This window comes from Canis lupus, chromosome 13 (genome assembly GCF_048164855.1).
Source record: "Canis lupus baileyi chromosome 13, mCanLup2.hap1, whole genome shotgun sequence".
NCBI lineage: Eukaryota > Metazoa > Chordata > Mammalia > Carnivora > Canidae > Canis > Canis lupus.
Genome location: NC_132850.1, coordinates 41653550 through 41665313, shown reverse-complemented (window position 1 = coordinate 41665313; position 11764 = coordinate 41653550). Strand labels below are relative to the sequence as shown.

Sequence of the window (11764 nt, the reverse complement as noted above, 5' to 3'; positions counted from 1 at the left end):
GGTAAAAATTATATTTGTAAGGAGACCTAAGAAAGGGTTTACAATGGTGACTTCTACGGAGAACTGTGGGATCTGAGGCTAGGTATGGGTTTACTTTTCTGTGTACCTTTTCGAGTTTTTAAGATACGCACCCTCAACCTTTATAAAGATTAGGAGAATCCCTTCTTTCCATCGTCCAAGCGTCGCTTCCTTCCTCCCAAAACAGTTTCCTATCAAGAAAACTCTCAACAGACGCCCCTCGAGCGAGCGAACAGGTCCTCAGTCCCGTTGATCTGAATCAGGTCGTTCCTTACTGCCGACCCAGATACGAGGCCAGGTGCTCAGGTGGAAGACAGGGATGCAGGGCTCTCACGCTGACGCTACGACCCTACAGGCCACCGCGCCTCCAAAAACCTGCGGAAAGCCGAGGCGGCTCTAAGGCTGACTCGCATTGGCGGCGCGGGGCTGTTCCTACTATTATTACGCAGTCTCACTTCCGTGCGGGAGAAGGCACCCAGAGAAAGGTGCTTCGCCCCCGCAGGGCGCTGGACGACCTGCAACTCCTCGGCCGCTGCACCCGGTGTCTGCGTCCCGTTGGGCGGCTGCATCGAGGCCCAACTCGAATTCTTGGGTGGCAGATTCGCCACTATCGGGTGTCACAATTTAAAAGGAAAATTCGAATTTCCCCATGTTGGAAGCCCTTTCAGTACAAGAAAACAGAAACACGAGAGATTTGGGGTCCTTGAATATTTTTATCTTCTGGCTTCCACCCAGCGCGCCGCGGACTGTCGTCGAAAGCGACGACGCGGACGCTCAGGTCGCCGTTGCTGGCGCGTAGCCGCCGCGGCCCGTCGCTCCCGCCCCCGCCGGGAGTCCGACGTGGAAGTTGCTGGCGGAGCGGACTTCCAAGGGATCCGCCTGGAGCCGGAGCCGGAGCCGGAGGCCGGAGGCCGGGGCGAGCAGGGGCGGCGGCGCCGAGGCTCGAATAGCAGTCGCTGCCGAGGCCGGGGCCCGTCTCTGACCACCGACGAGGGCGGACAGGCGGTTCATCATGGGTGAGGGTCCGAGAAGGGCTTCCGGGAGCGCTCGAAGGGCTGCGGCTGAGGGCTGGGATCGCGGTCGGGGGGCGGGGGGGCGGCGGCCTGGGAAGCCCAGAGCAGCGAGCTTTTCAGGGGCGGATCCTTGAGGACTGAACTTGCCGCGGCTCTTCACCTGTGGCGCTGGACGCTGCCTTGAGTGTTCGCCCCTGCCCTCGCTCTTGTCCCCTTCACCTCGGAGGGGTCAGGGGGTACGGGCTCTGCTGCGGCCTGGGAACCCAGCCCCGAGTCCTTTCCCCTGAGCAGGAACTTCTCCGTCACCTCCTCCGACCCCCCTCGACTTGGGGCAGGGGGCAGAGTTGGCCTTGCGAGGCTTGGCGTTTGCCAGTCGCAGGTGCGCCGAGGGATCTTGCGTGACAGAGGAGGTCTGACCCCGCAGTGGAAGCCTGGTTCTCTCTTCTTGGACCCTGGGATTGCAGCAGTTAAAAAAATCCAAAGGGAATTGTTGCTCATATTTTATAGACCACTTGGCATTTGCCTGTTTTCTCTGTAGCTTTTCATGTAGATAACATAGTTGAGGTGGAAAAAGGGAATGGGGACGGTACTGGTCATTATGGGTCAGTGAATGAGATTTTTTTTTTTTTTTTGAGGATCTCACTTAATTTTATTAATTTATTTTTAATAATAAATTTATTTTTTCAATTTTTCAGTTTGCCAACATACAGAATAACACCCAGTGCTCATCCAATCAAGTGCCCACCTCCCAGTCACCCCCACCCCCTGCCCACCTCCCCTTCCACCACCCCTAGTTCTTTTCCCAGAGTTAGGAGTCTTCCATTTCTAATCTCAGTATTTGGAGTGCTGGCTGAGGGCACTCCCTTGTCATCACAAGTGCCAGCAGTACCTAGCTTCCCTCCCTGCTGCAGCCCGGACGAAGGTGCAGTGTTTTTAACTGGTTTACAACTAACTGGACACATGATGCAAATTCTTTGGCCTATTTTTAATTCCTTTACGATTTTCTGGGGGATTTACTTCCTGCCCTGGAATATCACAAGCACTTTACTTTTTTCATTTCTGTCTTCGGTATTTTGTTTTGTTTTGGTTTTCATCGAAGATTTTATTTTTAACTAATCTCTACACCCAAGATGGGGCTCGAATTCAATCAGCAGTTGCAACCTTTGCAGCTCCAGTCAGGCACCCCAAGTTCTTTTCTTTTTACGGTGTAAAAGGTAGAAAAGATTTTAAGTTATACACCTATTACACTTTCCCAAAGTTCTCTGGCCTGTGGTGTCTTCATTTCTCCAGACTTGGATTCCTTAATTGTGCCATTTCTTTGTCAGATAACCATGTATTGCATGTAGCATCATTTTTGTTGTCTGCTGTTTTTTTATATTGTTAATGTAACTTCCTTTTATTCTTCTCTAATGGCTTTTAGTGTGGAAGGGCCAAAGTGCTTTCTTCTGGCGATCATAAAGAAAAAATGTATTTTAAAAAAGCTTCTGGGGCGCCTGGGTGGCTCAGTTTGTTGAGCCTCTGACTCTTGATTTGGGCTCAGGCCATGATCTCGGGGGTCATGAGATTGAGCCTCACGTTGGCTCGTGCTGGGTGTGCAACCTGCTTGGGATTCTCTCTCTATCCCTCCCCCTTTGCCCCACACCACCCTTGGGCAAGCTCACTCTCTCTTACTCAAAAAAAAAAAAAAGCTGCTTTCTTTTGTTGTAAAAAGAATAATAAAGATTCTAAATCACTAACTCCCCTCTTAGGGATTTTTTATTTAAATACAACCCAAATGAGTCAACACATAAATCTGTTACCAAGAAGCCCTGCTGAAACAAAGGATAATTTTAATTTTTTTCCAGATTTCTTGAGGTATGAATGACAAAATTGCACGTATTTAAGGGGTACAATATGATGTTTTGATATACATTGTGGAAGGATTACCACAATCAAGCTAATTAATACATCTGCCACCTGAGCTTTTTTTGTATTTAGTGAGAACACTTTCAGACCTACTCTCTTAGAAAATTTCAAGAAAAAAAAAAAAAGGAAAATTTCAAATATACAGTATGTTGATTTTTTTTTTTTCTTTGTAGTTACCATGCTGTTCATTGGGTCTCCAGAACTTACTCATTTTATAAGGAAAGTCAGTTCCCTTGTTTGACATCTCTCTCCTTTTCCCCACTCCCCCAGCCTCTGAGAACCACCATTATATTCCACAATACCTTACGTATAGGAAACTTTTCTGGAAATATTTCATGATACATTGAGTGAAGCTTTATTATTTTTTTAAATGAGTTTTCTCTCAAAAATAGGTTTTGTTATTTTGGGCTTCTGTGTCTCAATTTCTTTTGCAAGTAGTATTACAGAGAAATCTCAGTGATTGAAGGTAGTTAGGATGTTGGTTGTACAGTGATAATAATTGCTTTTCACATGTGAGGACCTCATTGTTTCATTGTCCTTTCGATTTGTCGTATGGTGTTTGGGGGTTGTGAGATCACGCCAACGTATCCATATTCTCATGAGCTCATGAGGGCAGTGGTTCTGTTTCTCTTATTCTGGAATATATCTTCTGTGCCTTCCTGACACAGTATGCAGGACATGGTGACAATCAGTAATTATTTGTTTGATGTTGATTAATATATATCATTGAGAGCAAACTTATGTACCTAAGTTTTGAGGAAGATATTACAGCATTATTTAATTTGGTGTAGCTTTCAAAGGGCAAGATTAAATGTTTTGTGGGCTTAGTTTACAAAATGATGTTTTTCTTTTATTATTTTTTTCAGGTGGCTTTTTCTCAAGTATTTTTTCCAGTCTGTTTGGAACCCGGGAAATGAGGATTTTAATTTTGGGATTAGATGGAGCAGGAAAAACTACAATTTTGTACAGATTACAGGTTGGAGAAGTCGTTACTACTATTCCTAGTAAGTATTGGTATGATAAACTAATTGTAGGGTTTTTTTTTTTCCATCTAACATAACTTTATTTCTGATAAGTAGTTCATATAATGTAATTTTATTTTATTTATTTATTTTTTTTTTATATAATGTAATTTTAATATAGTAGAGTTTGTAAACTTCCAGTGTGGGCATAATATTAATTACATTATTTTTCATAAATTTAGAGGCAATTTGGAAACCCTGTGCATGGCTGGGTTTTGCTGTTTAGAGCTTTTTTTTTTTTTTTTTTTTTAGAAGGTTTTATTTATTTGACTGAGAGAGAGAGAGAGCCTGCAAGCGAGCCCGTGCACACACCAGCAGGGGCGTGACAGGCAGAGGAAAGGCCTAGGGACAAGCAGGCTCCCTGCTGAGCAGAGAGCCAGAGGTCAGGGTGGCGCTGGGCTGGATCCCTGGACCCTGGGGTCGTGACTTGGGCCAAAGGCAGCCACTTAACCAACTGAGCCACCCAGGAGCCCCTATTTAGAGCTATTTTTAAAGTTAGCTAGAGTTAAGCCACTTAATCTCATTGAGAGCCCATATCTTTATGGATAAAATGAAGGTAATACCCACTGACTTTAAGGGAGAAATAAGTATATAAAATACCTTATAAACCTGTTTTAAAGAATTATATGGATGTTAAGTGGCATTATTGCATCCGAAGTGCTTTTTTTCCCCTGTATTACTATTTTAATTAAGACTTGTTTCTCTTAATTTTATTGTTTGTTTGTCAAAGAACTGAGTTGAAGAGACTATTGAATTAAAATGGTACCTAAAAATATCAAGAGACACCTCAACTTTAAATCAGCTGTCGATATCTTAGAAGAATATTTTCAAACAGTCCTGTTTGACTACATGAGAATATTCTTTTTTATACTTTTTAATTTGTTGATCTGAATTTACTTAGAAATTATATATAAACTAAGTTTAACAGTTTGTAGAATTTGCTCAAGAGCGTTAAATTATGCCTCTAAAATCACTCTGTCATGCAAGGTATTTCTATATTTAGTAATATTTAAATTTCCAGATTAAAAGAAAAAAAGTCTAGTTGTTATGAAAGAAGAACTTTTTAAACACCGTGGCATCTAGTTATTTCTTTATGCCACCTTCAGTAAATTTCAGTTCCCTTGGTTTTTGCTTCTCGGAATCACCCATCTCTGCTGTGGTTGTCTAGGATCCTGCAGTGCACGCAGCCCAGTGTATTGCATTTCAGCGAATACACTTTATAGCATACTCTTGTCCTGTGCATGTTAAACAGTAATCGTAATTGAGATAAAGATGGCGATTACACTCCCACCTAATTCTAAGGGAGACATCATGAACTTGTGTTTTAGTTTTTCAGTCAGGTTTATTATAGCTATGTTTTAGTTGTGATAGGGAATACTTAACCATACACACATTAGCATCATTTACCAATATAGACTTAAATTTAAAACAAAAATCAATTGTCCAGTTATAACTGTAAGGCATTTCTTACTTGGATTTTTTTAAGTTTATAGAATCTTAGAAATAGTTTTTTCAGCATCTTCTCCACCCTCCCTAATGAAAATAAGTATCCTGCCTTAGTATAATGTGGTACTAGAGTTCTACCTAAAAAGGATAGGGAAAAGAGATGAGATACCTCCCCTTTGACCATCCAGCCATGACCTTAATACAAATGAGCTCTTTGAGGTAGTCTGCAGAGGGTCTGTGAGATTGCCACACTTGGAGAACCCAGTTTCCATCAAGGGGTATATAGCTATTGCTGAGTCCCTACCTGCTGAAGTTTAGAATTTAGGCTTTCTTGGTTTTATTTCCTGTTTACTTGCTGCCTATCAAAATTCCACTTTTTTTGTAATATGTCTACAGCTGTTCTTTCTAAACATAACTTTCTAAACACTTGTATGCCAGGATTGTATTATATGGGGAGTTTAACACGGTAGGTTTTCCATTGTGCTAAAAGTTCTATATTTGCAGATGTGACTGGGGATTCTTACACACCTGAAAGTGGTGCTGATCTTGCTAATTGATGGTGTGTATATGTAGCACAGAAACTGTTTTGTCTTAAATGAGATATTTCAATCAGTAATGTGATTCAGTAATAATTCATTAAGCGCTAAAAATTAGATTGGATACTTTGAAGCTAGAATGCATTAGTCTACATATACTACTGATTTTGATTTATCTTCTAGCTATTGGATTTAATGTTGAGACAGTAACATACAAGAACCTTAAATTCCAAGTCTGGGACTTAGGAGGACAGACAAGTATCAGGTATGGTACATCGACCAGATTACTTTGTAGTATTGAATATTTATTGGCCCTTTTAAGGTTAAGAGCAATTAACCCAAATATGTTTTCTTTCGTAATTTAAATGGGAGACACCTAGTTTAAAATGAGGTAAAACTCCTTATTCTCTCAATTGAATTAAAATTAAAAAAAATTTAAGGAAGCCAGTTCTTCGGATATCACCTAAATGAATTTTTTCAAGAAAATCTCAAGGTCTAATTACTTGAGTAGTTTTTAACTAAAAAGAGTCTTCCATTTAGTTCTTGTCAGTCACTTTGTGAGACAGACTGTTTTGGATTTTATAAATTAACTTTCAGCCTGCCATTTAGGGCTAATGTGAACATAGATGCCTTTCAGAACTTAGCTCTCCTGTCCAGTATTCTGTGCTTGGCATGGGACCTGTGAATATTTGGTGGGTGCTCACTATTGTACCTACCATCTTAAAACATAAGTGGTACATTCTCCAGACATCCTGCTACCTTTTAACCTACTTTTATTTTTGAACCACTTTTGAGTCCCTCTCTAAATTTAGCCATTTCTACTAAATGAAGTCTTCAGTAATCAGTTAAATGTCTGGTATATAAAAATCATATTAAAAGTATTAAAAGTTTTCTTTAAGGGACTCTTGGGTGGCTCAGCGGTTAAGCGCCTGCCTTCGACCCAGGTGTGATCCTGGAGTTCCAGGATCGAGTCCTACATCAGGCTTCCTGCATGGAGCCTGCTTCTCCCTTTGCCTGTGTCTCTGCCTTTCTCTCTGTGTCTCTCATAAATAAAATCTTTTTTTAAAAAAAAATTAAAAAAAAGATTTAAGAACCCATTCCTTATTTTTTATTTATTTCAAAGATTTTATTTATTTGCGAGAAAGTGTGTGAGCCAGAGAGCACAAGCAGGGGGAGTAGCTAAGGGAGAAGGAGAAGCAGATTCCCCACTGAGCAGGGAGCCCGACCTGGGGCTCAATCTCAGGACCCCGAGATTATGACCTGAGCTTAAAGGCAGTGTCTTAACCAACTGAGCCACCCAGACACCCCAAGAACCCATTCCTTAGGGTCCCTAGTTAGAGACTTATTAGATGTTAACAGTAAGGTCTGTGTATAACGTACATTTAGTGATTTTTGTAGATTGACTATAAACTATTTTCTTAAAGTCTGAACTCATTTGGAAACTTCTTGATCCTGTGATTTAATGTTTATCATTCCACCCTCATCACATCTGAAGGATATGATACATACCCATCAGAAAGAATGAATCATTATGGCATTGATTCTAACATGGAGGGGACAAGATTGGCATGTAAACCCCCCACCCCCCATCATTGCCAGGTCCTGGCTTATAAATTAACATAGCAGGTTCTTTTACTTTCAAATAATAATATATTTTCCCTTCCTGAACTTTCTTTAGGCCATACTGGAGATGTTATTATTCAAACACAGATGCAGTCATTTATGTAGTAGACAGTTGTGACCGAGACCGAATTGGCATTTCCAAATCAGAATTAGTTGCCATGTTGGAGGTAAGAAAACTTTATTCAACTGTGGGGAAATATTTTTTTTTTAAGAATTTATTTATTCATGAGAAGCAGAGACACAGGCAGAGGGAGAAGCAGACTCCATGCAGAGAGCCCGACGTGGGACTCGATCCCTGGTCTCCAGGATCATGCCCTGGGCGGAAGGCGGCGCTAAACCGCTGAGACACCAGGCTGCCCGAAATCTTTTATGTTTGCTTGCTGTTTCATTGTTACCACATGCAGGAATAATTAAAAGGAAAGCAGAGATTTTCCTTCCCAAGCCTTTAGTATCATTTTTTCTACGGATTACTTCCTCTTCCAGAAATTCTGTTGGGAAGAGGAATGGAGAAAAAAATATTCCAGCTGTGTAACTTTGTGTTTTAAGCTAGATTTCTTGGTTTCTAGGAAGCTCAGAGCTAAACTCTTTCCAAACTGAAAGAATTATTTTAAGTTACTCCTGTAAAGTGTTTTTTATAAAATGTCTTTATTTCTAGTTGTAGAAATTAGCTTATGAAAGCAGATAAGGATATAAACAATAAGGAGGTCTGTTTGTTTTAGAATTTCTGGGTTTCTGCCACACCTCTGGCCCTTGTTTATCTCGTCCAGCTTTTTTCATTCTTTACTCTTCCTTGTATTCACAGTCCTTCAGCCATACTAACCTTTCTGTTCTTTGGATACACCAAGCTTACACTGGACACTTGGCTTAGGGCTTCTTGCACTTGCTCATCTTTCTGCTTGAAACGCTCTTCCTCCAAATCTTTGCATGGCTACCTTCTTGACAGGTTTTACCTCATGTTTCTGCCCCAGAGAGCAGCCTCTTTTATTTTCTAACACCTTATCCTACTTTACTTTTTGTACCACTTAGTGTTTCCATTATTTTATGTGCTTGGTTCGGCAGCACATATACCATCTTTCCATTATTTTAAAATCTATTTCTTTGTATAAGAAAGGTCTTTCTAAATCAAAAGATTGGAAGGAATTATGAAAGAAAAGATACATTTAATTATATTAATACAAACAAAAACCCCACAAATACAAATTAGGGTGTAAAAACAGGAAATCTGGAGTTTTATAACCAGTGACTGAGGATTAGTGTTCTTAATTGTATCAAGACAGTTGATTCTTTTGCAAATAAATAGAAAACTGAGCATGAACTTATAGTGCAGAGGAGAAAACTCTTATTACTGTTAACATTTGCATTTTGAATACTTTGATAATAAGTATTTAATGAGATGCTTTGGAAAAATATGTAATTTCTAATTCTTCCAAGGTTGCACTGAAGAATGTTACTGTCAAACGTTGGTGGAGTTTAAATTGTTATAACCTTTCTGGAAAGCAGTTTATTAGTATATATAACAAGAACCCCCCAAAAGTTCATACTTTGATTCTATTTTTAGAGAATTTGTTAAGGAAATAAGAGATTCATACAGAGATTTCTGTGTAATGACTGTGTCCCTGTGGTTTCTGTTAATAGTCAAGTAAAAAGGATCTAGTAAGAGTCTAATACTGAAGAACAGTTAGTATACAGTATATTTAACTATTAAATTTTTTTGGAAAAAATTTTGATTGTTTGGAAAAATGGCCATGATTTAATATTTTTTAGAGCAGGATATAGGTCTGTATGTAAATGTGACTTTAAATGTGTAAATGGGGCAGCCTGAGAGGCTCAGCGGGTGGCTCAGTGGTTTAGGGCCGCCTTCAGCCCAGGGTATGATCCTGGAGACCCAGGATGGAATCCCACATCGTTGGTGCTGCCTGCATGGAGCCTGCTTCTCCCTCTGCCTGTGTCTCTGCCTCTCTGTGTGTGTGTGTGTGTCTCTCATGAATGAAGAAATAAAATCTTTTTAAAAAATGTGTAAATATATTTATTAATAAACAAGAAGTATCTGAATTATAAAGCAGTAGAAAATACCGAAAATGTTAACAGCGATCATGTTTGGGAGGTAGGACTATGGATGAAGCTTTCTTTTCTTCATACTTCTCTATAATTTCAAGTAATTTATAATGAACATTATAGACTCATAATTAAGAAATACACTTTTAAAATAATATATTTGTTGGCATTTCTTTCTAAACTTAAGGGAGCAAATTGACTAGAGAAAATTAAATACTTTCTCTTTTATTTAGGAAGAAGAGTTGAGAAAAGCCATTTTAGTGGTGTTTGCAAATAAGCAGGACATGGAACAGGCCATGACTCCCTCAGAGATGGCAAATTCACTTGGGTTACCTGCGTTAAAGGACCGAAAATGGCAGATATTCAAAACTTCAGCAACCAAAGGCACTGGCCTTGATGAGGCAATGGAATGGTTAAGTATTGTATTTCCAGAAGCCATCTGTGCATTGTTTTTGTGTGCTTCTATTTGCACACGTGTGGTTTCCCTTTAGTATTAAGGATGAAATTCAGATTACTTAGCAGCTTATCATATTAATAAGTTCCTCCAGTCTTCTCTGCCACTGGTCTTCATGTGCATTGGCTTTTATTTCAGTCACACTTACTGATTAAAGTTAGATAAGCCAAACCCCCCCCCCCCTTTTTTATACTTTTTCCCTTCCTTACTGCATCCTCCAATTCCTTATACTTCAGGACTTAGGTTAGGACTATCTTCTCAAGAACCTTCCCTTGCACGTCTCCGTGCCCACTGCCTTACCACACACATAGCTGGATGTCCCTGTCACAGAAGTGGCACAGTAGGGACGTGGCCCTGTAATTGATTTGTGCATCTACTCAGATTTTAAGCTCCATGAGGACCTTGACTAGTTTTCACCTGAGTTACCCACATCTGGCCATGCTGCAGAAGTTACAGCCTGGAAGGAAGATAAGCTGGTCTTTTTGATTATTCATTTAGAACATAGACAAAATTGAAAGCTAAAACGCCTTCATGGAAATTGAGTCCATAACATCATTCTTCAATATAACTGTCTTAGCCTTCATCATTTAAAAGGAATCTGCTTTGGAATCCACTTCCAGTATAAAACTTTTATACCTCAAAGTTTGAAGTTAATTTTGTGAAACTGTTCATTTTTTTCTTTGCAGGTTAGTTGAAACATTAAAGAGCAGACAGTAATTCAATCACTTCTGCCCCTGTGAAATGAAGCTACATCACATATTCCTTTGGAAGCAGTTAAGTATGCTTCATGCTACTAAATGTTAAAACTGTGTGATTGTTGGCATATGCTGAACTGACTACAATACTTGTAATAAATATAAAAAATAAGTATTTGGTTGGAAGGGTAGCTCACCCATGATTGAACCAACTGAATGTTCTGTGTAATGTAAAATCCTTCCTTGCTTTTTTGTGTTAAGTATATATTCTATTTGTATGGAATTCATATTCAAATAGATTCCTATTAAAGAATGTACTCTTATTGAGGAAAAACCCTCCTATTTTTGAATTAGTGGTTGCATCTTGTGTGTATAAACACTAATAAATATCTTAACAGATTTTTTCCCCCTAAAATGATTATGTTTTTCCAAAGATTAGACTCAGTAGAGGGGAACAAAGCGTGGGTAATATAGTCTTCATTTGCTAAATGACCATTTTATTTAAGCTGTTTTGTTGTTTGTTTTAAGCTTTTGGGAATAGGCATGAAGCTGAAAAATTATTTTGGTGGTTAACCTGATACCTGTAATTGTCATTTTATAGTACTTTATAGTTGTTGAAAAAATTTTACATATATACAGGAACCCAGTGATGTAGGTAGGACAGGTTGTAATGTCTTTATTTTATGGACATGGACCCAAGGTTCTGATAAGTTGGCTTGCTCAGGATCACCTGCCAGGTGGGAACAGGCTCAAAGTGAGATTTCAGGGTCAGAAGCTTATCCCATAAACTACACCATAAATTCCTGAATATGTCAACACTGGCAACACAGACAACCTTAAGTGCTTAAGTAAAATTATGCTAATTGAAGTAGATATAGTACATTCAAAATAATTTCTATAAATATGCTATACCAGTAGAGGTAGTAAAAACAATCCTAAATGGTTATATTTGATGGAATCCACAACATATTAAAGGAAATTTTAAAAATCTATTTTA

At 39.4% G+C, this 11764-nt stretch overlaps 1 protein-coding gene across 2 annotated transcripts; it reads left to right on the top strand.

Moving 5' to 3' along the window:
• The first annotated feature begins 781 nt into the window (after nt 1-781).
• On the top strand, nt 782-11182 carry ARL1 (ARF like GTPase 1). Of its 2 annotated transcripts, none has more exons than XM_072773300.1 (6): nt 782-1034; nt 3803-3940; nt 6124-6205; nt 7619-7730; nt 9852-10035; nt 10764-11182. In XM_072773300.1, exons 1-6 carry the CDS (start codon nt 1031-1033, stop codon nt 10787-10789), a joined length of 546 nt encoding a protein of 181 aa, XP_072629401.1. In that variant the 5' UTR covers nt 782-1030; the 3' UTR covers nt 10790-11182. The 2 variants fall into 2 exon arrangements, with proteins under 2 accessions (XP_072629401.1, XP_072629400.1); XM_072773299.1 differs by having other exon boundaries at nt 800-1034; nt 9852-10030; nt 10759-10953.
• The last annotated feature ends 582 nt before the right edge of the window (nt 11183-11764 follow it).

What these genes read in the sequence shown, in the direction of transcription:
- ARL1 (XM_072773300.1), top strand. An exon ending in AATTAGTTGCCATGTTGGAG is followed by an intron (nt 7,731 to 9,851) that starts GTAAGAAAACTT and finishes TCTTTTATTTAG; the next exon opens with GAAGAAGAGTTGAGAAAAGC. An exon ending in TGAGGCAATGGAATGGTTAA is followed by an intron (nt 10,036 to 10,763) that starts GTATTGTATTTC and finishes TTTGCAGGTTAG; the next exon opens with TTGAAACATTAAAGAGCAGA.